At 34.5% G+C, this 27,370-nt stretch overlaps 1 protein-coding gene across 1 annotated transcript in view; it reads right to left on the reverse strand.

Moving 5' to 3' along the window:
* Positions 1–27,370, reverse strand: part of LRP1B (LDL receptor related protein 1B) — a 1,950,491-nt gene that overhangs the window by 888,265 nt on the left and 1,034,856 nt on the right. Inside the window, exons 12-14 of the mRNA XM_031651763.1 lie at positions 13,448–13,458; positions 8,594–8,621; positions 4,044–4,063 (exon numbers count right to left, since the gene is read on the reverse strand). Coding sequence (XP_031507623.1) covers positions 4,044–4,063; positions 8,594–8,621; positions 13,448–13,458 — 59 coding nt within the window. The remainder of the gene's footprint in view (positions 1–4,043; positions 4,064–8,593; positions 8,622–13,447; positions 13,459–27,370) is intronic.

The raw sequence follows: 27,370 nt of genomic DNA on the forward strand, positions 1-27,370 counted from the left end.
AGGCAAAAAAGTAAAAGGTTCTATTCAGACTTTGGAAGACTTAGTAAATAACAGCATATCATTAAATTTTTTATATGGTGTTTTAAATTATGGAGATACAAATAAACTGTAGTTATATTTATAGGATGATTTATGCATTATATAATTTTCAAAACAGAAAAATTTTAGTATCCATCTTTGAAAGATAAATTTTTAAAAATTGAAAGATTATATTTAGGCCAGGCACAGTGGCTCACGCCTGTAATCCCAGTACTTTGGGAGGCCGAGGCGGGTGGATTACGAGGTCAAGAGATCGAGATCATCCTGGCCAGCATGATGAAACCGTTTCTACTAAAAATATAAAAATTATCTGGACATGGTGGTGCATACCTGTAGTCCCAGCTACTGGGGAGGTTGAAGCAGGAGAATTGCTTGAACCCAGAAGGTGGAGGCTGCAGTGAGCTGAGATCATGCCACTGCACTCCAGCCTGGCAACAGAGCGAGACTCCGTGTCAAAGAAAAAGAAAGAAAGACTATATTTACATTCTGTTTGATCAGAGAGCACTAAAGCTGCAAGATTTTATGGGAGGCCGAGGCAGGCGGATCACGAGGTCAGAAGATCAAGACCATCTTGGCTAACACGGTGAAACCCCGTCTCTATTAAAAATACAAAAAATTAGCAGGGCATAGTGGCGGGTGCCTGTAGTCCCAGCTACTCGGGAGGCTGAGGCAGGAGAACAGCGTGAACCCGGCAGGTGGAGCTTGCAGTGAGTGGAGGTTGGGCCACTGCACTCCAGCCTGGGTGACAGAGCGAGACTGGGTTTGAAAGACTGGTGGGAATTGTGCAACTTTTGCTTGTGGCTGTAATGTGATCACAGTTTTATTTAACAATTCTTATCATTAGAATAGCAAAACATTATTTCTCAACCTGTATGTAACTAAGTGAAGTTTGCTATTTAAAATTGGTAAATCATACATTTTCAATACACAGTTGGAAAAAAAGTATGGTGCTACCAAGTACTCATTATATCAGCTTGAAAAGTGACAAATGTTCATTTTGTTTTGTTTAAACAGAAAAATAGTCAATTAAAATAGTACTAGGGGGCACCGAATTTTACTGACTATGCCTCAGAAAGCTAGCATTGATATTTAAGTCAACAGGAAAGGAGGAATTGTAATTTGCATTCCTCCCAAGAAGTCCATGTCATTAAATGTGTTTCCTTTAGAACTTCTTATATCAGAACTACAAAATTGGAAATAGCAACAACAACAAACCAGAATCTCCAATAACCAGGAAAACTCTTTAAACAAGTTATGGACCAAGGTACAAGGTACAAGGTACAAGTTTAATAGCAAAGATGTATTTTAATCATTCAGACAAAAATATGTTTATAACCTTTTTTTTTTTGGAGACGGAGTTTTACTCTTGTTGCCCAGGGTAGAGTGCAATGGCACGATCTCGGCTCACTGCAACCCCGTCTCCTGGTTTCAAGCGATTCTCCTGCTTCAGCTTCCCGAGTAGCTGGGATTACAGGTGCCTGTCACCATGCCCAGCTAATTTTTTGTATTTTTAGTAGAGACAGGGTTTCACCATGTTGGTCAGGCTGGACTTGAACTCCTGACCTCGGGTGATCCACTCACCTCGGCCTCCCAAAGTGCTGGGATTGCAGGCGTGAGCCACCGTGCCTGACCAAAAATATGTTTATAATCTAAACGTATTTAGACATAAGTGACAAACCTAGGTCAGTCTAATACCTTTGCATAAATAAATGTTAGAAAACTAGTAAAAGAGTCTTTAATATGAAGACAGATGTTTTATAACCCTAAAATTCCATGACCTGACAAGATATACTTTATGTGGAAAGGTATGTGGGCCAAGCTTACTTTGGGATATAATTAGTTTGTAGTTTAAATGATAATAGCCCTTCTCAAAACTAACCCCCCTTTGTAAAACTAATGAAATACCACCAGGTTAGGAGATGATGGGGACCTGAATTCTGCTAAGGTGTAGGTGGAGTTATATGATTGTCAGCCATTATTCTGAGGCTGCAAGATTTGCCACTTCCCCAATAACTCCTGTAAATAACATCACTATTGTAGAACCTAAGATTGGTCTTGTAAGATATCTTTATAGACTTCTGCACTTTTTTTTTTTTTTTCAGGTCCATAGAACATTTTTTAATTAAATCATGCACTTGAACAAAAAATATGCTTAAATTCAACACATGGAAAATCATATGGATCACATCTTCTGATAAACCAATAAATTTTAAAAGCACAATAAAATGTTCACAAACATAAAGCTAACTATTTGGGAATTGCTAAATATTTTCTAAATAATCCTTAGTTCTGAAAATAAAAGAAAACTGCTATTACTAAGGATCTACAAGACAGTAAAAAAGAGACTGCTTCATACCCCAACCATTAGAATAAAGTCTTGCTTATAGAAAAATGTATACCCTGAAAAATCATTATTAAAAAAGAAAAACTGAATGGAACCAAGCAAACATTTTAAAAATTTTAAAGATAAGCTATAAAATAAACCCAAAGAAAACAGAATGTAGAAATTAACAAAGAAAAAAGCTGAAATGTATGATCTACGAATTCAAAAATTTGCTCTGCGAGGGTGAATAAAAAGCAAACATTCTCACAAGTCTGATAAGGAGAAAAGAGAAAGAATAAGAAAAGCAAGCAGAAAATAAAAACAGATATACCAGATAGAGAGTTAGAAAATTTTATGAAAATATTATCTGCCACTTTATGATGACACATTTGAAAGCCTAGCATTAGTGGATAATTCTCTAGAAAAATACAAATTACCAAAACTGATAAAAATAGAGAAAATGAATATACAAACCACTAATAATGTAGATTATCAAGGCAATTAAAGCCTTGTTTTTTTTTCTTTTTTTTTTAATATCATTTTTAACATGGATGTAGTTGGAAACCATCATTCTCAGCAAACTATCGCAAGAACGGAAAACCAAACACCGCATGTTCTCACTCATAGGTGGGAACTGAACAATGAGATCACTTGGACTCAGGAAGGGGAACATCACACACCGGGGCCTATCACGGGGAGGGTGGAGAGGGGAGGGATTGCATTGGGAGTTATACCTGATGTAAATGACGAGTTGATGGGTGCTGACGAGTTGATGGGTGCAGCACACCAACATGGCACAAGTATACATATGTAACAAACTTGCACTTTACGCACATGTACCCTAGAACATAAACTATAAAAAAAAAAAAAAAAAGACCTTAGGAAGCTAAATTTTAAAAGGAACTGTATGAACTCCAAAATATATAAAGATGACTTCTGCACTTCTGACCACCTGATGGCCCCACCCAGAAGTGGACTCAGAACACAAGGACCATTTTCCACACTTGTGTGACTGCATCCCCAACCAATCAGCAGCACCTACACCTTATGCCCCTGCCCATCAAGTTATGTTTGCAAAACTCTAGCCTCCAAATTCCGGGGGAGGCCAATTTGATTAATAAAAAAACTTTGGTCTCATTAGCTGCACTGTGTGAATTAAACTCTTTATTGCAGTTCCCCTTTCTTAATAAATTGGCTCGATCTGGGAAGTGAGCAAGATGAACCCATTGGCAGTTATACTTCCCCAGTCTTTTAAAACAAACTCTAAGAAATGAAACAAAAATTAGATTGTTATACCAGGAGAAAAAACCCAAGAAAGATTCATTTTTAGTTCTTTCACTTCAAAATAGGAATTCATCAAAAATTCCTAGAGAAGCCTCAAAAGGAGAGGACTCAGAAATAGTATAACAAAGTATGGAAAGACTAGTAGGAAAGAAGGAAGATCCTGCAACCCTGCTTCTGGGAGAAGAGATGAGAATTACTTGCCTATGATTAGGGAGGAGACAGGGACTACAACCTTGCAAAAAAATACTTTGGAGGATAAGATAAAAAAATCAGAAAAGAAGGAAAGTGAAGACTGTCATGGCCAAAGCAGGAAGCTAAGCAGAAGTCTAACGGAAGCCTATCCTTTCTGTTACCTTTAGAGGGAACACTCAGAATCACATTAAAAATGCAGATAAACCCTGCCAGCTTTGATAGTGCCTGAGGGCCTTCAATCAACAGCAGATTGCATATTACTCAAGGCTTATCTGGTAGGATGAGTAAAGGTACCCTGTGTGGACAAGTTCAATAGCCCAGTTAAGCCCAAACTGAGCCAGGGCTGTGATGATGATATGAAAGGGAAAACTCCATACAGGAGTCGGAGGGTGGGGAAAAACTACTTACATGAAAATAAAACATTCTTGAAACTTTCTGAACAGAACGGCATAGTTACATAAGATAGCTAAGACTTAAAAAAACAAGAAAGTAGCTAAATAAGTAAAATTACAAAAACCTCTCAGTCCTTAACATAATGTACATTCCAAATAAATTAGGGTATAAGGACATAGTCATTTCATCTGGGTGGGTTTACATATAAAGTCAAAGGATATAAATTAAATTTTATATTTTTCTAATCAATGTTAATATCCATAGAATATTCACAAAAATCGATTTATAGTAAGCCAAAAAATGCATAATATATTATCACAAACTAATACTGGGGAGGGAAAATGTTTCCTCTTCCCTCTCAGGTTTAGTACCTAGGAGTTTGTGAATTAAACTTCCTAAGGACAGATTAACAAAAGAAGAAAAAGTTTGATCATATGCATATGAGGCTTGCAAAGGAAGCAGTCTATTCAAGGGCTAATGTTAGGGGCTTATATATCCAATTTAATAGGGAAAAGGGAAGGTGGAGAAAAACCTTTATGGGAAGAGCAAGAGAGTTTCCATAGGAAAGAAATGGGTTTGTGGGAAAACAAAGATAAGAAAGTTTGTAATCATGTTTTTTGTTTTGTTTTGTTTTAAACACAGATGCAAGTGGTCTTTTCCATCTTGTTCATGGCCCTAAAACTACCCTAGAGAGGGAATGTATGATAGTTTCACTTTTGATTTCCTTTCTGGGAGTCAAATGACCCATAAGAGGGAATTGATAGCAGAACAGTCCCAGAATATTCTGCCTTTAGTCAAATAAGGGAAGTTCTGAGAAGGCTTATTTTGATGTCTGTTGAATCTCAAAAAATTTTAACTTAAAATAATCATTATACCAACTCTAGGCTTCAAGTGGGTACCCACACTAAATATATAGCCACATTTTAAAAATTTACATATCAAAACAAAATAGCCACCTGGGGAAAATAGCCTCTTCCATTCAACAGTCTACTTTGGAAAGAAGTGAATGAAATGGCAAGGCAAAGAGCCAGCCAGTCACCCCATGAAATAAGCTAAATCAGTCCTGTGATCGTGGGATAAGACACCACAGCCAAAACACCTCCATATTTAAGAGACCATATTGTTTGACCATAACACAATAAAACTAAAATAAAAATGATATATTTAACATATTTAAAAATCAGAAAAAAATTAAATGCAAATAAATGGAATAAAAACATGTAACAAAGATGACAGAGTTTATATACTTAATGTATACTGTGCCTGTACAGATTAATACAAATAATTCTAAAATCCCAATAGAAAAACCAAGACAAAGGAAAGTTGGAAAAAAAAAAATGCAAATAGCAAACAAGTACAGTTAATCCTCATTATTCATAGATTTCATATTTGCACATTTGTTTACCTGCTTATATTTATTTTAAAATTTGCCACCTTAAATCAACAGTCAACATGAAAGGAGTTAGCCAGCTTGCTTTAAGCAGACAGTAAGGAAAGAGTCTCCAGAGAACCTCTGTCCCGTGTTTTGTGCAGTTAAGGGAACTTGCACACGGGGCTTGCCTAAACATGGCCACATTGGACTAAGGACCCACATGCATACTGGGGGCATAGGGTGGAGCCATCAGGAATTCACACCTTATACAAATATAAAACCCAGCCCTATCAGCTTGCATGTAAAAGCCCTTGGATTCAACTGTGAAGGCAGCAACCAAGAACCTACTCTCAAGGCCACTCTCTTTGCTGAGAGCCTTCCTTTCACTTAATAAATTCTACTCCACTCACTCTTCGTCTGTGTGCCTAATTTTTCCTGGTCATGAGATAAGAACCTAGACCTAGCTGAGCTAAGGAGAAAAAAATCCTTCATCAAATAGCAGTGTCTTTTGTGGTCATCCGTGAACATGCTCAGAAATAAAAAATTTGAGTTGCCTGATGCCCATTTTCCATGTTGAGGTCAAGCAGGACAATGTTCTCAATGTTCTTCCTTCTTTGCTTCAACTTGCAGACTGTGAATGTTTCCTTTTCACAGTGTTTTAGTACCACGTTTTTCTAATTTTTTGCTTTTGGTTGGTAATTTTGCTATTTAAAATGGCCCGCAAGTGTAGTGCGGAGGTGCTGTCTAATGTTCCTAAACATAACATCAGTGTGATGTGCCTTACAGGGGAAAAAAATGTGTTAAAATAAGCTTTGTTCAAGCATAAGTTATAATGCTATTTGCACATATTTTGAAACAAAATAATGCTATTTGTGAGTTCAGTGTCAATATTCAAACAATTTATAATAAATAAAGTGTCTTTCAAAAGAAGCACATGTAAAAGATTATATTATGGATCAGTTGATGAAAATAAAATGTTGTGACCAGAAACTTGCAAGAACCTAACCTTGTACTTCCCCTCATGATTTAGTATTCACTAATTCAATTATGTAGGTAACTTTACTGAATGTAACTCCTGCAAATAATGAAAATCAACTGTATTTGAAAAAGGCAAATTGATTAATAATCCCAGAAATCTAAATCCAACAACGTTAAGCTGCATTTTTTTAAACATATCAGATTTGGAAAAATACTTTTTAAAAAAGCTCATCAGTGTTGACAATTGTTAAATTAAGCCTGTGACAACATTACAGACTGATACAGACTTTTGAAAAAGCAAATTGATAATATGCATATGAGAAAATTCTTTACAAATTTGTACTAGTACTGTGGAAATCACTAGCTCTGTGGAAAATATTCTCCCTATAAAGTTGTTAATTATACTTTTATTCCTGAAAGAAACGAACACATAAAACTAACTTTTAATTTTCTCCATTTCACATTTAAGTGAAAGCAGAACACTGGTCTTTTCAAAAATAGGAAGGAAGAAATTGCTGGCAAGAAAAAATCTCGACCAAAGCACACAGTGAAACAGATTTACCGCTTTCAGAGCAAGTAAAAAGCTCAGTTAAAACAAACCAACAAAAAGACTATGGACATTTCTTAAATAAAGATCCACTAAAAAGCTTTCTTAAATAAACAATAAAAAAAAATGAGGGTGACTTGCCTTAAAACAAGAACTTTCATGAAGTGTTTAGTCAACACAATGCTGAATAAAGGTCCTTTTAAATAACAATTGATTCATTTGGTCCCTTTAAAAACAATTTTAGCATCTTTTCTTAAAGTTTGTATGACTGCTCAGTCTTAGTGGTTTAGCATTTTAATTCTAAACTGCATGAGGTTTGCAATTTTTTTTTTTTTTTTTAAGTTCTACTTCTTTGGAAGGATTTTATTATTATGCAGGACCAACACTAGTACTTCACCTCTGGAAATAGATGCTAAAATGTTAGGAAAGATGGTGTTTAAAAATGTAAGTATTTTACTCTTAAATTCATGGCAGAAAAATCATTTTGTTTTAATGTTAATTTGTATTAATTTTAAATGCAAAAAGCTATTAATATTTCCCCAACTTGAAAGAAGTCATGATAATTATATTGTCATTTCTCTTTCCTCACATACTTATACTACTTAGTGGTAGCAGTCACTATTAGGACACTCAGATATAAAGATACAGTAATATAAATGAAACTAGTCTAAGTTCAGCTGTTAGAAAACTCACATAATTTTAAAGCAACATTATCTATTCCCTGAAATTCTAAATAGCATTTATTTAACAAGTAATTCTACATATGGAACTATCATGAAATATGAAAAACAATTCAATTTTAAAATATCACTAATTATGGTGAAGCAGGATAATTATGGTGAAGCAGGACCCCCTCACAGGACTTGCCACAGGGGTGGGGCTCATTTGCTTGGCTGACATGTGCTCAAACCCCTTATGGATGGGGAGAACACAGACAGGCAGGTGCAGGAGCCAGGGCAACCTCTTTTGGGCTCTGGCCCCATGGTAGCATCTAAGGGTGTGCTACAATTAATGCTCTTTTAACAGTTGCCTCTGTGGACAGCTAAGTGTTAAATCAGCTTAGTGAAAAGTCAGGGTGACAGTCTTTTACGCCCAGATTTCCTGGTACCCAGGTCCTTGTCTGGTGGCCAGGAAGAATCAGGTCACTCAGACTTAGGTGATGAATTCAGGGATTTTACTGAGTGATGGAGGTGGCTCTCAGTGGGATGGATGGGAAGCTGGAAAGGGGATGGAGTGTGAAGATGATCTTCCCCTGGAATTTGGCTGTTTATGACTGATCTCCTGACTGTCTGTAGCCAAACTCCTCTTGATGTTCCGATGCCCCTTCTTTTTTCTCCTTCTCTGTCATACTGATCTGCTGCTCTGCCAGTGGAGGTGGGGGTTTATATGAGCAAAGGATAGGGGTGCAGTGCGTCAGAGTGGTCTTGGAAAAGGCAACATTTGGGTGTGAAAACAGGAATGCCACTTCGCATTTAGGGCTGTGGGTTTCCAGGCTTGAAGGTAGGGCCTTTGCTGGGAAACTGCCCTCTTCTACCCAGTATTTCCTTGCTTCCTGTCTGTATAATTGTCAGAGGAAAATTCATAATTGTGTGTGTGCAGTCATATGTGCACGTACGCACATGTATGTCATGTATGTCATGAAAACAGGCATACTAATGCAAAATATATATATATTTTTAAATCAGGGGCATCCCAAAGTTCCCCTTGATTCTATTAAAACAGCACCCTTGAGGGTAGTTATCTCTTTAATACGCTTGTAGTAATGTACACTCCTTTCTGAAGGAAACAAACGTGATGGAAAGTAAAACCAATGAAGCAAAAATACAACCTAGGAGTTTCCATTTTTAGAACTTGCACATATTTTGAAACAAAATTATTGTATTGTCATAGTGGATAATAATGTTCTTTGGTCTTTATATTATTTTTCTGAAAAAAAAAAAAAAAGCATGTGGACTTTCAAGGATTACAGTTACTTGAAGCCTTATGTTAAACATGGCCTTATGATTTGACTCCTCTCCTTCATCATTCCAGACTGTTCTTACTACATAATCCAAGAGTAGGCTAATGATCAGCACACATACAACATGTGATAGGAATAGACAAGGATTCAACAAACCCAGATAATACCCTGGACACTACTGCTACTAATTTCCTGAGGTTGCATGCATATCCCATTCCAAGAACACAAAAGAGAAAGGTTTAACAGAAAAGTTGGATTCACTCAAATTGGAAAAATTGGAATTTTTTTTTTTTTTTTTTTTGAGACAGAGTCTGGCTCTCCAGACTGGAGTGCAGTGGAGCGATCTCAGCTCACTGCAAGCTGTGACTCCCAGGTTCACTCCCAGGTTCATGCTATTCTTTTGTCTTAGCCTACCAAGTAGCTGGGACTACAGGCACCCCGCCACCACTCCTGGCTATTTTTACAGACAGGTTTTCACCGTGTTAGCTAGGATGATCTCCATCTCCTGATCTCGCGATCCATCCACCTCAGCCTCCCAAAGTGCTGGGATTACAGGCATGAGCCACCGCGCCCCGCCTGAATAGCATTTTTAAAGGCAGAGATGGGGTGTGGTTGGAAGGCTTATGAGCCAGAAAAAAACTAAAGAATTTTCATTTTGCTTTAACAGAACCTAATTAAATGGGCTGATTCACAGTCTTCCTACATCCTAAAACAACATAAAAGCATCGTAAGAGAATGATTAAATAGGATATATATGTATTCCCCATGTTTTGCCTGCATTAGGGTGCTAATACTACTAACTCTGATCATGACACCAAAATGTAATTTCATTATAAATAAAAATAATGGAGAGTTTTATTTTCTTCTGTGAAACTTATTTAAAGAATGAGTTCTCTTAATAGGAGTATGTTTATTTTGACAATGTGAAATTAAATGTGACAGTTATTTTAGATTGCTAAAGTAAAAAAAAAATGGTTGTATAATACATTCATATACTCTAGCCTATTACAGTGATTTATTATATTAAAATCTGTAACAATTATGAGAGGAAACATTTTCATTTTAAAATAAAGATATTAATTTAAGTGCATAACTTATTAAATGATGGAAATTGAATTAAAATTTCTAACTGTATATTCACAAAGAAGTAAAGCAAATACTCAGTGTTGTTTTTTGTTCTTTTAAAAATCATTTCTGCTAATATTCCTAGGCAATTTAGGTAAATCCAATATGGAAGTCAAGTAATCCAGATAATTGTTCTTATTTGCCTTCTAATAGCCATATAATCCTCATCTTTAACTTAAATTTTAATAAGGTTTACCCAGTCATGTGCTACATGTTTTAAGTTTCCCAGTTTTAATTACTAACTTAGTAGGCTCGACATCCCGTGATAGTGTTCAAAAACCTTTACCAAATCCCAGGGGTTCCTTAGAAGGTAGTATGGAAACCAGTATCATCTTTATTTTTACAGTAGAAAAAATTGAGGTCTGAAGTCTGTATTAGATTTCCTTGAAGTAACACAGGCAGGAACTGATCTGAATGATTTTGTTTCTATAAACTCTGCCTTTTCTCATCTCACCTTGACAAAAACCACTTTGTCCAACAAAGACTGGAAAATATATTTCACTCTGTTATTTCTACAAGATGACATTCCATAGTCTTACCACATATTGATTGCACATTGGATTTTCCTCGGATTGCATATTTTATGTGATAGTGTGTTTTCAGTATTACCGCTCATTTTGCGACACCCTGACCACTTCTATAACTTTGTTAGCTCCTAGGTAATATTATCTGTCTATTCAGTTTACATCTCTCAGTTTTATGTTTATAAGATATTTTACTAGATGGATTAATAAAGATTACAAGCAAATTCAGGAATGCCCCAAGTACCTTTTCATTTATCATTGACTTTTGTCACTACCACTTTTTTCTCTCCATATCAATATAACTGGAGCAATTTCTTCTATTTTATAAATAGATAATATTGCCTCTGTAGGATAAGAATTACACGTTTGGCTACATCATTTTTTTTACAATTAAAAAGAAGCATTTTAAGTGTGGTTGAGTTTAAATACTAATGTTCTCAGAGATAATTCTTGGTGTTTTGTGTCACTTTTAGTGGAATTTCTTTTAAAACACTAGTACTGTAGTCTTTAAACATGCTGTTAAATCAAGTTGAATCAGGCATCAAGGGACAGATGGCAAGCAGTTTTAATCAGAATGATTTAATAGAAAGTGGAGAAAATGAAAAATAAGAAAGCAATTACACAAAAATTAGAAGGTTTAAAAAATCACAGATTGATCCTATCACAAGAGTTTTAATTTATTAGACTACCTCACCACTTCCTGTCTCCAATTATAGAGTGATTTTTAACTTCATGGTTAAGGAATGTTGAGCTGATAATTAGGGTAAATAATATAACATTTTACAATCTGAGTATTTGTAGAAAAATAATGTCAAGAGGTAAAATCGAAGATCAATCCTTTAGTGTGGTTCCAAGTAAGCAATGGAGGTAGTAGCATTTTTAACCAAATCCCTCAAATCATGCAAGTTTGAAAAATATCGAGCCAATGGGTCATTCCCTGGCATAAGTATGCTCTTGAGATATATTATTTGTTTCTAAGTCTGTTAAAACTCCCTATGTCTTAAAGTAAAAATAATCATTTGGTTTGTCTAACAAAAATACATTTAGACTTCCCTTGAATGTCTCTTTCATAAAACTCATCATCATATATGTCTTCCTTGCTCCAGTAAGTTACTTGAGTACAGGAACTAAACTATCTTCGTTCAGTGCTTAATTCCCAACATCAAGGCAAAAGCCTGGTACATTATTCTTGATTAAAACTTTCTACCAAATAAATGCATTAATTACTATACATGGAAACTGTGTATAAGAAGGAATATTTTAATGCATTCAGGGATAAAAGGTAAAGTTTTGATGCTTCAAAAATATTCAATGTACAGTTTGCACTAATTTTTTTCAACCTAGAAATGGCTACCAATTATTTTACAGATAAAGGGAAAAAAAAAACCAGCAGAAACAAAACCTCTTCTTCATATTTAGTTTCAGGCAGTTATATTTTCAGGCAGGATTCAATAAACCCAGATGATTACAAAACTATGATTATCCCCCTCCAAAAAATTATAGTTTATTTCCTACCATGTATACCACTTGTTTCCTTTCCAAGATTAGTTGACTTTTCTACTTCCTTTTTAACAAAACACATCATTCTATTTCAAATAATTGGTCAAGAGCTGACATTTTTGTAAACTAGTTCTTGTTTGTCAAGCTCTCTATGGACCATATGAAATGTAATGGATAGAAATTGCCTACATATCTCATTTTCTGAGAGTGAAGAGATTGAAATAAGTAGTACATGTCACTGAATCAAATGCAATGTCTTAATAAAAACAATTTTAAAAGGATATCAAATGCACACTCCGGACCACACTGTATTCTAAACATTTTTTTCCTCACATTATTTAATTTTTACCTGTCACAATAATCTAGTGAGATAGTTATTATCTTCAATTAAGAGATGAAGTATCTAAGCATTTCTTTTCTCTTTTTTTCTTTTGAATTCCTAGATAAGAATTTATAAAGATTATGATCCTAATAATATTAAGGTTAATAAATTCTCAAAGCTCAAAACAGACATCCAAACATGTCCTTAAAGTTCAAAGCAGCATTAGGAAACACAGCAATGTCTATCAAGAATTCTGGAATTCTACATAGATATAGTTAAAAAAAAAAAAAAAAAAAGTCTGCCTTCTCAGCAGATATCTAAGATTTCCATATTGCAGGCTAACTGCTCAGGCGGTTAATTTGCACTAATCAGCTGGAGACAAGAAGAAAGAAAATTACAGTAACTTGATGAGTTAATTTTGTGTTTTATACTCATTGTCTTCCTGGGTTGCTAAATGCTCCATCTTTAACATAGTTTTGAGATAATACAGACGCCCTTGTCAAAACCGGGAAACATATTTGTGACCTGTTAAAATCATCTGTAACTTTTTTTCACTCAATTGTCCTAAAAGAGAGAACAAAGCCTTCTAAACTGAAAAGGAACAAGAAATGAAAGGCCTGAGGGCTCTTCCAAATCCCCCCAACATTGTATTGTATAACATTTTCCCTCTACAGACTCTCCGAATTTTATTTAGGGGTCTCTATGCATTCTCTTTCAAAACATTTGCTAGATATTCTAAAAGTTTTCAATTAAAAAATGACGCAGCAAGCATATTTTTCTCATACTAAAATGAGAGAGGGAGGAGTACAATTTCACACTCGCACTTGGGATATGACTACATCTTCTCCCCAAAGGATTGAATCACATATGCCATTGTCATGCATATACTCTATCATGGTCTCAAGATTACTGGATCAAAGTACTTTCGTGACAAAGGAAAAGCACATTGTCCTGAAGAAATCTAAAGCACTAAATCAAAAATAACTAATGCATGTCTTGATAACATTTTAGAGACCAAAAACATCCTTCATTGTTAAACTCAAGAGATGTGTGTGTATGTGTTTTAATTCAACTCAACTCAGAAAATTCACTAAGTGTCTGTTACGTAAGAAGAACTGTGCTCACAGAGCAGGGGATACAGAGATGTGTAAAGCACAGTCTTGGCCTAGGAAGGGTATTTCATGTCATTTTCAACAGGCAAATGAGTAATCTATCACATTGAAAATCTATAATAATCATATGTTGTGTTCTAGCAAACGATCATCAAAAATACTCTTCAGGATTTAGAGGGAAAAAAATTTTATTTTGTGTTATTTTTAAATAAAAGCTGGTAGGAAATGCTCAATGATTTAGAAATAAACTGCAATATGGGTACCTTCAACTTATTACAACTCTTCATTGAGTGACAGAGGTTCTAGAAGGAAGGGCAGACATTTAACCCACTGACAAGAAATGAATTTCAGGTTTGAAATTATCGTTTTAAACAAATCAAGGCATGCACGAAAGCAATTTACTTTAGATGAAATACTTGTTCTTTGTAATGTACTCAAACCCTCAATGAAGGAAATTCATTTCTAGTTTATTTTTTTGTTGTTGAGAATTCAATAGAAAAGGCTTTGATGATGTGACTTTTGTCTATTCATTTTGCAAATGAATTTGGTGGCCATGTATTAGTAATAAGGGTTTTTTAAAATTATTTTTTATACCTGGGTTTACTCCACTCTAAAATGGGTATCATTATGTTGAAAAATATGAAATTGACAATATTTGACTATTTTAACCTACACATAAGGCAATTTCAATGCAAAAATTGTATCTCAGATATTATACATTAAGATTATATCAAACAGAAAATCTTTTGTGAAAGTGTTTTGTAAACTCTAAATGGCTATCTGATATAAATAAGGAAATAAGATCAAACATTGACATAAATTCATTTTCAGGTTTACAATGAATCTGAAAAGTCTGGTAGTTTTACTTTTAACTCTAAAGTTTTATAATTTTATAATTCTAAAGTAGGTCTAACATTTTGCTCTAAAGGAAGAGTACGTGAAACCAACCCAATCCATTCTTCAGAGAGCTGTTTGCTTTATTTTACTCATTTAGCTATATAAGCCTAGATAAGTTATTGTGAGACTCCTGATAGGAATTTGAAACAAGTGGTTATAGTCAGAAAATATCAGGTATTAAGACACTTCTCAATTCAACTGCGCATTGCAGAGTCCACCATGCATTGCACACTGGAACTCTGCCCTAATAGCTTCTGATGATGATAAAAAACATAACATTAATTACTTTATTGGAAACAATTTGAGGGTTGGTTAGCTTCTGGGCTAAGCAATTTATATATTTTAGAATGTACAGGCCCTTAAAAGACAAAGTTGGTTTGGATTCAAATCTAAGCGGTCCTTTTACCACCTATGCAACAGTGGCAAGTAATTAATCTCCGTAAATCTCAGATTCCTCATCTATGAAATGAAAAAATTAAGAGTAAAGCCTCATGGAGTTATTGTCAGATTTAAATGCAATAATCCATGTGAGTGTTAAACTATGCCTGTTTAGAAGCATCCTTAAATCTTATCATGAATCTGATATTTCAGAAACACCACAGTAGACCATGTGTGAGGATTTTATAACATCACCCCATCCAACCTTCACCTCAGAAAGGAGTATATCAGTTAATGGCTTATGATTAGGGCACAGATATAGAAAGTAAATACCTTAAAACAACAGTTTCTTTGCTTTGCCACCAGATGGTGATTGTGTCTTTTTTAGTAACTTTTACAATGCTAGCTTTGGCCTCTTTTAAGAAGTAAAATATTCAATATGCATATTTAATTGATAGTATCTTTTCTTCACTATTTCAAATGATTTATCAGCCTGGTATCTGGTTAATTTTAGTTAGATAATTAATATTTTAAATGCTTCTATGCTTTGAAAACCAATATTCTACAAAAACTTTAAACTAGCTACTATTCTGTAAATATGCTCTCTACTATTATATAGAATTATAACATTAATGATTAAGAGTTATATTTTGTTTGTGAGCTATTTAATTTGTACACATCTGCCTAAATAATATAACTTAAAACTACCTTCTTCACAAAAATAGCTCTTCATTAGCCAGTTAAATATTCCAATCCAATAGTTCATTTTCATAACTAAAATTCTCACATGTTTTTGACATAGGCAACTAAATACTTCTCTTTGCTCACAATTTCCTAGTTTCAATTCATTAAACTGTCCTTTGCTCTTTCCCTAGTCTCTTCTTAAGTACTTTGCTATTTGAAATCATAAAGTATAAAACAAATGCATTTCTTAAAAATTCGGCAACCTTACTGTCGCACATCTCAGCTGGGATTAGTTCTATAAGTGATAGAGTAAATTATTAGTTATTTTTGGAAAGAAAGAATGAATATGTCTAATTTTTTAGGATGGGTGAAAAAGAGGGAGAGAGAAAATGAGAGAAGAAGTGAGAAAAGAAAAGTAAATAAAATACATTTCTTTATTTGCTAATGTATTTTTCCATTTAAAGTCTGACTTCTTAGACCACAAAATAAAACTTTCATAAAACATGAAATGAAAGCATAAAAGTGGTGGCCAAGAAAGGCCCAGAATTGATAGTGAAACGAAGTAGGTGATCTCACCAAATTTGGGAAATTTTTTGCACAATTTATGTCTATTTGACTCCCAAGGCCACTGAAAAGAGTTTAAAAATGACTTATTTCCTTTCTCCTCCTTTACCTTCCTTCCTTCTTCTGTATTGTTGCGTTGCTCTCAAGAGCTATGATAGTTAGAATGCTTTTAAGAAGCTCAAAAAATACAGAATATGTTCTTGCTCTTTCATTTTTGGTACGTAGCCATATTAAGTTTGCTTGTAAAACAGTTCCATGACATTCTACTTCTTGCCATTTTTCTACTGTTTTATGGTTCCAAAGTTTTCCTTTTTCATTGTGCTAACACCTTAATTCCATGATCTCATTTACCTAATTTTACCCTTTTGATCTAACCTGACTTTTCCAGCTTACCTTTTACAATGTTTAGACTGGCATAAAGAAATTATTTGTACATCATTGAAGAGATGACTGACAAATGAAAATGAAAAGAAAAAAATACTTTAAAGAGCACATTAAAAGGCACAAAACAATCTCACTGAATCTCAAATTCAGCCAGAGTTGTTCATATTTTGAAAAACATTTAAAAGCAGCTTTGTTAAATAGGTAGAAAACAGAACTGGGTCTTTTCCCTATTTTTATTGATATATATGCATATCTTGAGAGGGCTGAAAGAGATAGATTGAACTCATAGATACACAAAGATTACAGAGTCAGCCGTGTCTGTTTTCCGGACTACTAACTTTCCACCTTCCCGTTTGTGGTGTGTCAGTCTAGTGAACCAGAAAACCAAACCCTATTAGTCACAATCAATACTTAGATGCTTTAGAAAATAATAAAACATAAGATATGGAAATGAAGAGGGAAAATTATCCTTTAAAGAATTAACTGGCTTAAAACAATAGAGCTTAAACCCAAACTATCTAGAGAATAAGGAACCATTCATAACATCTGAATACCCAAGACAAGTATCTTCTTTGGAAAAAATAAAGGGAATCATCTTGAAGTTAAAAAACAGGATTAAAAACCTTCTACAATTTATATTATATGCAAACTTGCTATCTTGACCCCTTCAAACCAGCAGGTTGCTGGCGACATCTGTTCAGAGTTTAAAAGACCCATGGTTCATTTCCTTCCTCTTTTTAGAAAATGTCGTGGATAGAAGATAGAATGCAGGGACAGTTACAGCAGTGTACAGACAGTTAGCAAGGAGAGGTGAACCCATGCATGCACACGATATTCTAGAATGCTGGAAAATTTTTGAGGTGGAAAGAACACAGAGAAAGTAGATAGGAAGTGCATTTTAATACTCATGGCTGATGTTGTTAGCATTCTCTTAGTTTTTTTCTAATTTTTTGACTTTCTTTTACTGGGTAGCCAGAACAATCCTTTAGAGTGTCTGTTTACTTCTCCACTGACACACCCTTGCACAGTGAAGGCACACACTATCTTTGCTGATATGCTCTAGCTATTAACTAGCTGCAGCGTAGCAATCCAGTAGTACTGTGTCTCACGACGGGCGAAACGGCTCCCAGCACGTATATATCTTCTCTCTGTGTACTTTCTCCTTGTTTAGGTCAGGCATTTATGAGAAGTTTAAGAATCATAGGCTCAGGCTCTATACTTACAAGGTTTTGTCCATCCTATTTTTTTTTTTTTATCTTGTCTGTAACTCCTTTTCAAATGCAAAAAATCTCTCCACTAAGCCTTTTAAAATTAATTTCTATCATCAGCAAAATTCTCTGATTTTTAACCTCTTCTTAACATGCTTTTCAGCTCTTTTGCTTTCCCTTAAACCTGGCTCACCCTTGAGGACATGGGCTTGGCTGAGCCTTCTCAACTAATAGCTATTTTCTTTCTTCTTCTTTTTTATTTTTATTTTTATTATTATTTTTTAGATGGAGTCTCACTGTCACCAGGCTGGAGTGCGGTGGCACAATCTCGGCTCACTGCAACCTCTGCCTCCCAGGTTCAAGCAATTCTCCTGCCTCAGCCTCCCAAGTAGCTGGGATTACATGTGCCCGTCACCACGCCTGGCTAATTTTCTGTATTTTCAGTAGAGATGGGGTTTCACCACATTGGCCAGGCTGGTCTCAAACTCCTGACCTCAGGTGATCCACCCGCCTCAGCCTCCCAAAGTGCTGGTATTACAGGCATGAGCCATCGCTCCTGGCCTTAACAGCTATTTTCTAACCATACCTCTACTCCTCTTCCTCGCCATTTGATTCTGGAGGACACTCAGTTGAAACTCATTGCAACTTCCAGATGATTGTCCTTCATCTGGAAAATTCCCCACTCTTCTTTTTCAGGTCCTCTAAGGACATATATTATCCCTCCTTGCTGCAGTCATTTCTTGACTCTTAAGACTGGAACTTCCTTGAGGTGTTTTATTTCTTCCTTACCCGTTCTCCAAAACTTTTTCTGCTTAATTCTTCATGATTTTACTGCATCTGAAGACACTTTTCCAACACAATAGCCTCTTGGTCCTTCACCTTTTTTTCACCCAAGGTCATACCCTCCTCCATGTCCAATCAGCTACTCTCATGGTTGTAATCTAAATTCTGTCATTAACAAAATATGTGCTCTCTCTAAATGTTAAATTTAAAGAATCCCATTCTATGAACACAGCTTCCCTTTTTTCTAGCTCAGTTCCCTAGTACCTCATCCCAAAAAGCTTCCAAATCCTGAGATGCTTAATTCATTTTTTTTTTTCTTTTCTTCTAAATTATAGTTTAAGTTCTGGGATACACGTGCAGAACGTGCAGGTTTGTTACATAGGTATACATGTGCCATGGTGGTTTGCTGCACCTATCAACCTTCCATCTACATTAGGTATTTCTCCTAATGCTATCCCTCCTTTACCCACCCACCCCACAATAGGCCCCAGTGTGTGATGTTCCCCTATGTCCATGTGTTCTCATTGTTCAGCTCCCACCTATGAGTGAGAATATGTGGTGTTTTGTTTTCTGTTCCTGTGTTAGCTTGCTGAGAATGATGGCCAGTCCTTAGAGAAATGCAAACCAAAACCACAATGAGATACCATCGCCAGCCAGTTGGAATGGCGATCATTAAAATGTTGAGAAACAACAGATGCTGGAGGGGATGTGGAGAGATAGGAACGCTTTTACACTGTTGATGGGAGTGTAAATAAGTCCAGCCATTACGGAAGACAGTGTAGTGACTCCTCAAGGATCTAGAACCAGAAATACCATTTGACCCAGCAATCCCATTACTGATTATATACCCAAAGGATTATAAATCATTCTACTATAAAGACACATGCACATGTATGTTTATTGCAGCACTATTCACAATAGCAAAGACTTGGAACCAATCCAAATGCCCATAAATAATAGACTGGATAAAGCAAATGTGGCACATATGCACCATGGAATACTATGCAGCCATAAAAAAGGATAATTTTATGTCCTTTGCAGGGACATGGATTCATTTTCAACTGTCCTACACCTCCTCTTCTGTACACTTAATTCTCTTCAATGGAGTTTAAGTTTCTTGTCCAGTCATTTGGTTACTATATTAAATACATCCTCAACTTCTCTCTCTTTATGGTTCAATTACCTGGCTCTGTAACTGTACCCACAAAGGTAAATGTGGTTAAAAAAATCATGCTAAGAGTCTCATTTTACTTTTATGATCACTATCTTAGTAGTCACAGCAATTACACTCTATTTTCTTGGTTTACTCTCTCTAGCTCTCTGAGATAGTGCTATTCAAAGCATGTCCCTTGCCCTACATGAGTCCATGAACTGTTAGCTACCAGCCCACAATAAGATATGTGGTGAAATTATGAGAAATAATTTGATTTTTTTAATCTATTATTTATTATTTTTTAGAGACACATTGTTGCTATATTGCCTAGGTTAGAAGTAACTTCAAACACCCGGGCTCAAGAGATCCTCCTGCCTCAGGCTCCCAAAGTACATTAAGATTACAGCCATGAGTCACAATGCCTGGCCTTCATTTGAATAATTTTATAGCAACAGAGTAATTTATGTTTTTATTTGTATTGTGTATGTCTTTTTAGATTTTTATTTTTTGAATAATTAATTTTCATCATAATTTACAAAAGTTTCAGTCCTTCACTAGTTGGAAACCAAATAACAGAACAAAATACCACCAGTGCTTGGATCTTCACTACAGATAGTTTTAGATACAGTGTTTTAGATCAAGTATTTCAATTTATGGTTAACAATTTCTCTCCTCTGATTCATCCTGTCATGATGTCACCCCAGTCAGGTCTTACATGATCTGTTCCCTAGATTTATTTCTCTGATCTTCTGTTCACTCCCTCACTTACTCCACTCTAGTCATACTGTTCTCCCTTACTGTTCTTCCAACGCACCAAGTTTCTTCCAGTAGCTCTTTGAGAATAATAAAAAAAACAAGTAAAGTAAATCAGGATTAGAAAGAACCTACCTAAACATAATGAAGATTCTTTCTTAGTTTTTTTGAGACAGAGTTTTTCCTTGTTGCCCAGGCTGGAGTGCAATGGCGTGATCTCGGCTCACCACAACCTCCACCTCCTGGGTTCAAACAATTCTCCTACTTCAGCCTCCCGAGTAGCTGGGACTACAGGCATGTGCCACCATGCCCAGCTAACATAATGAAGATTCTTTAACAAAATTGTAAAACGTTACATATGAAGAACAAAATTTATTCCTATTAATATTAGAAATTCAACAGGAATGCCTGTTATCACCAAATACGCAATATCATCCTACTAATTCTAATTACCTCACTAAGTGTCCAAAGATATTACAAATATTGAAAAAAAAGAAAAATACTTTTATATGAGACTATACAAAGATATTTGAAATAAATAATTTGGTAAGATGTCCAAGAATATGACAAATGCACAAAGTTAGTATTTTTCCTATATGCCATTAAAATAACCAGAAATGGAAATTTTAAAAAATGCTATAAGGCTTCAAGTATAATAAATATTTACTGAATAAATAATAACACTTGCATGAAAAACAAAATTAGCCACAATGAAACACACACACACACAAATCCTACAGTATTGAATAACTTAAAATAATTTCTGAAATGGAGAAACAATCATGGAAAAGAAGACTTAGTATCTTAATATCATAAGGTATAAATATATATTTTACAAATTAATATATGTATTTAATACATTAGCCTATTGATATTTAAAACAGAGATTTGATTGGGAACTGAATGACCCTTTCAAGCTCAGAAAGATAAACAGACATGTAAAAAATTTATAAAAATCTTTTGAAACGTTTATTGAGGAAGAACTTGTCCAGTCAGATATTAACACTTACTATGAAGACTATACACAAAACTGCAGAATAGGAGCAATCCATTATATTACAAGTATTCATATTCAACTAAGATAAAAGCTGGCTACCATCATTACTGTTATTTAACAGTAGTGGGTGTGTGTGTTGGGGGGAGGGTGAAAGTCAAATCAATTCACAAAGAGAAAAAATAGTAGGCATAAAATTGGATATCAATCTGTAAAATTACTGTATTAATTAGTTTTATATCTAAAAAACCCAAGAGATTCAATAAAAGTATTTTATAATCAGGAAGATAATTAAATAAAATAGGGACAAAATTCACATACTAACAGCAATATCCATTTAATAAACAAGTAACAGACTTAGAAAATTTACTATATGTAAATAGGAAAATAATTTTTAAAAGTGTTCTTCATTTAAAGCCAAAAAACCTGATTCCACTGTTCACATGGAAAAATAAGCTGTAATCAACAGAGAATTTCTTTAAACAGTTTTTGGAAAAGAAGACAAAGTTATTGTGGACTAGACCTAATAATTTTAATATTTATTTTAAAGGAATAGTGACAAAGCAAATGGATACAGAATTTAACCATACAAAAAATTAAAGTAAACAAAAAATAATCTAAAAAATGTTGGCATGGGAGAAGTTTTATTTTTGTTTTAAAACAAGTTAGAGTGGCCATTAAAAAATAATTAAATTCATCTACTTTAAAAATAAATCTACAGGGAAAAGAAAAATTACAATAAACATAGCCAAAAGAAAAACTGAGAAACATTCATAACACATATAACAAATAGCTAATCATTTAACACACATTGATAGGGTAAATGTTAAAAAATAAAATAGAAAAACAGGCAAATACAAGTTACTGCTAACCTTATGAAAGGTTGCTTACTCTCATTCAAAACAGGAAAAAGACAAATTAAAATTATATTTAATACTATTTATTTAGTAAATTCATAAAGATTAAAAAGTAACACAGACATTTGACATAAGTATAGATAAACAACACTCCCATATAACATTTGTAATGTGTTAATTGTTCCATCTTTTCTAGAGCACTATTTGGAGATACATATTAAAATTTTAAAGATGTGTAAATTTTATCCCATTATTTCCACATCTAAAAATGTATCTGACAGAGTTGTACTTGTGTGAAATAATGTTTGTAAGAGGTATTTGTAGTAGCACCGATTATAATAGAAAAAGACCAGATATCATCTAAAAATTAATCAGTAGAAGATTAACAAATAATAGTATTCAATGGTTGAACTAATTTACACTCCCACCTTTTTACTATAGAAAAGACTTGGAACCGATTGAAATGTCTATCAGTGATAGACTGGATAAAGAAAATGTGGCACATATACACCATGGAATACTATGCAGCCATAAACAAGAATGAGTTCATGTCCTTTGCAGGGACATGGATGAAGCTGCAAGTCATTATTCTCACCAAATTAACACAGGAACAGAAAACCAACCACCACATGTTCTCATTCGTAAGTGGCAGTTGAATAATGAGAACACATGGGCACAGGGAGGGGAACATCACACTGGGCATATACCTAATGCATGTGGGCTTAAAACCTAGATGACCAGTTCATAGGTGCAGCAAACCACCATGGCACAAGTGTACCTATATAACAAACACGTTCTGCACTTGTATTCCAGAACTTAAAGTAAACTTAAATAATAATAATAACAGTACAGATAGTCTCCAACGTACAGTGGCGTAAATTTTTCAACTTCAGGACATAACTCCATTGTAAGTCAAAGACATCTGTATACCTATTCAATAAAAATATTATGTAGCTATTAAAATGTAAAATCTTTGTACATACAAAACAGACTGATCTTTAAGATACATTCTACACAACAATTTAAAAAAGTAAGGTTTGAGATTACAAATACTATGCTATTAAATATGTTTACAAATTGATAATGCATAAAGTTATATGCATATATTTGCTCTGCTTAGAATTCCGTTTGTTTTTGTCTCCTTTGATAACATTGACATTTCATTTCAATTTGAATTGAAAATGGTATTGTCTTGTTTCCAATGAGAAGAAAATAAATTCAGACCATTATTTTACATTATAAGCAGAAAATATTCCAAATGAATTAAAGATCTGAACAAAATTTATTAATTATGGAAACAATTTAACGATCTCTGAGGTGGGCTGATATTCTTGGAATCCATAAAGAGACAGATTTACATATATGTCTCCTCACTGACAGAGGGAAATGCAAATTAAATCATCAAGAACTGTCATCAAATCACTTTAAAAAATCTTTGATAGTGCACTATGGTAACATGAATATTATGAATCCTCTCATATTGATAATTCCAAACATAGCATTTTTTTTTTTTTAATTTCCATAGATTTTGGGGGAAGAGGTTACTCATGTAACCTCTTACTCATGGTTACATGAGTAGGTTCTTTAGTGGTGATTTGTGAGATTTTGGTGCACCCATCACCCGAGCAGTATACGTTGAACCCAGTTTGTAGCCTTTTATCCTTTACCCCTTCTCACTCTTTCCCCATAGCCCCCCAAATTCATTGGATCATTCTTATGTCTTTGTATCCTCATAGCTTAGCTCCCACTTATGAATGAAAATATATGATGCCCAAACATAACATTTTTAACTTCTGTAAATAATATTAATAATAATAGAGTTTCTATGGTTTGGATAGAGTTTGTTTGTCTCCATCAAAACTCATGCTGAAATTTAATCACCAGTGTGGCAATGTTGACGGATACGGCCTGGTGTGAGGTATCTGGATTATGGGGGCAGAACCCTTGTGAATGGCTTGGTCTTGTTCTTGCCATAGTTGTGTTATTGCTGTCACAAGACTGAATTTGTTCTCAGACGAATGGATTAGTTCCTCTGACAGTGGGTTGTTAGAAAGCCAGGATGCCCCTTAGATTTTCCTCTTTGAATGTATTTACTTCCCCTCTGACTTTCTCCACCATGTTGTGACACAGGACAAAAGCCGTAACTGGAAGCTAGGGGCATGCCCTTGAACTTCTCAGTCTACAGAACTGAGATCTAAAACAACCCCTCCTTTCTTTATAAATTACCCAGTCTCAGATATTCTTCTATAGCAACAAAACAGACTAGGACATCAGTACTATTAAAATCTAATATAATTTCACTCCAAGGTATATACACTACAGAACAAAATCACCAGTATATAATAGTTAAAAAACTAAAACCAACTGTTTTTTTCTTTTTTCTTTTAGCATATACATAGGTAGAATACTATCCAACTATTGAAAAAATGTCTTAAGTCTGTATGTATTGACCAAGTTGGACATGGACACGCTGTGTGTGTATATATAATATATATTTGTGAGCATGTGTGTGATACACAAAGATAAAAAAAGTATTGCTTTTATATTTTTTTAAACCTCCTGGAAAAATAAAGAACACATCTTACAGAACTTTGAAAATTTAAATTTACTATTCAAATATATTATTTCCTTGCACAATAAAAAATGATTCCATGTTGAATAAGAGTCACTCCATATGTTTCAAGAGATGAAAAGTACACCCTGATGTGATTTTATTCTACTAACATGTTTCAACAGCATGCATTTGTGACTTGTTACTTGTTTTTGCTATTGTTGCTTTTTGTCTCACCAACTTTGAACCTGACTGAGAATGTCTAGCCAGAACAAATTGATGCTTGAAGGTCAGTTAGCACCATAGGAAAAAATGCAAAAAGCTCTTGAGATAGAAAAATCTATATTTTTCAAATTATTCTATTCAGAATCTCCTACATCTTATTTCCAAATTAAATGTTTTTAATGATAGCAGCGATTGTCATAGTTACCTGTAATGTCTCTTCTTTTTCACAATACTGTATGCCATTTGATATATTAGCCTTTTCTTTTAGTTTTCCCTGCTCTACAAAGCTTTGTAAAGGGAATATTCTAAGAATAAGATCCTAACTCGCAAAAAATATAAAGATTCGGAGACTTATTGGATGGATAACATTAAGTAAATTCCTCAACTGCTCTTTTCCTCAGTTTCCATTTCTGCAAAATGAGAATAGGACCTACCTCATAAGATGATTGTGAAGATTAAAGGAACAACAGCTATAATGCAGGTAGATGTTCTGCCTGGCATATAATAAGCACCCTATATTCATTGTTATTATTTTTTACAGGAAGGAATACCTTTTGCTTCTCTGTAAATGCTTACAAAGCCATTAATAACTTATTATGTACTTCCCTTAGCCTAATGACAGGCAAGCATTTTTATATGTATGTTGCAACTAATGCAACATTTTTATATGTATGTTGCAGGAATGGTTAAAGAATGGATAGATGAATAATTTCACCAGATCCCATGGCTTCAACTACTCATGATTGCCCCTGCTTTTAAAATCTCAAGTCCAGCTACCTCTCCTAAGGTCCAGACCCTATTTCTAATTGCTTACCTGTCAACTCCACCTAGATGTCTCAGGTATCTCAAGATCTATGGTTTCTAATAGAATGCATAGTATCCTCCCAAACACACATAGAACAATACACACACACCCAGAGAGGGAGACTCGATCTCTTACTCTTTTATTTCCTTTCTCAGTGATTAGTACCACCATGCTCTCAATCTCTCACACAAGAAATTCCCCTACCGGCCCCTGCCCCCACCAAACATGTATCCAGTCATCCTGCTCTACTCACGCACTGCCTTAATACATTTCAGGGATCCTCCACTTGGCTCCTCATCTACCATGACCTTTGTATCCTATCTCTTTTGGAATATAGCTGCGGATTCTAGTTAGGTCTCCCTCCTTCAGGCCTTTGCTCCTCCATTCCGTTCTCTACATTCCATTATACTCATATTTTAAAATGAAATCTAGTTATGTATTTTCCCATCTAAAAGTCTTTGATGGCATCTCCTACAAGATAAAACCCAATCTCCTATCTGGTATAAAATACCCTTTTGAGCCTATGTGTTGTTAACCAGCCACTTTTCTCTCATTTCTGTGCATTTGCATTTAACATCCCCTATGTGTACACTCCTCTTCCAACTGTCTTATGTGTAATTTACTTATGACAGTTCTTTGTAGCTCAGATTAAATATAACCTTCTCTCTGGAGCCTTATCTGTCCCTTAATGGGTTTACCAAGCCCAGCCTGAATTCATTAAATGGAAAAAAAAGTTTCTAAATAAAGTACATAGTACATTGTCAACATAAAAAAGTAAAGTACAGATCATTATTTACCTTTAGAAAAATAGGAGTCATTATATCAACAACAACAACAACAAAAGAAACAAGGGTGGGAGAAATAATGATTGTAAATATATCACGGATAAGCTTCTGTGGTACATGATTTCATATTCACATTTTATATTAGTCTTTTTCATTTACTATTGTCTTGGCTACATGGTTTGTTACTACTGATGCAAACTTAAGTTAAATAAACCATACTTCATAAAATTGAGATATACATACATATATATATATGTCCCTGTAGTGACTTCAGGGGTTAGATTAGGAATTTTAACATTAAAATACAAGTATTGTCACTACATTCATTCAATATGCATGTGATTCTTCAAACTAAAGTGAGTGAAGATTAGATTTCACATATTCTTCTAATACAGGAAAGTATGTGCATGTGTGAGTGTGGGTATGTGTGTGAGAGAGATTTCTAAAAAGAGAGAATAGCGAAAGAATAATATACAAATAATTATACATTTTTAGTAAAACATTCTTATTCATTAATATGATCAAAACTATCTCCTTTTTAAAAAATGTAATGGAAATATGTACTTGTTAGCACACAGAATGGAAATCTTTTCTGTAGAACACAATTGCATTTTATCTGCATAGCACAATTGTCCTTAGAATCTATTTCCTTCTGGCATTTAAAATCTGATGAACATT

Source organism: Papio anubis, chromosome 10 (genome assembly GCF_008728515.1).
Source record: "Papio anubis isolate 15944 chromosome 10, Panubis1.0, whole genome shotgun sequence".
NCBI lineage: Eukaryota > Metazoa > Chordata > Mammalia > Primates > Cercopithecidae > Papio > Papio anubis.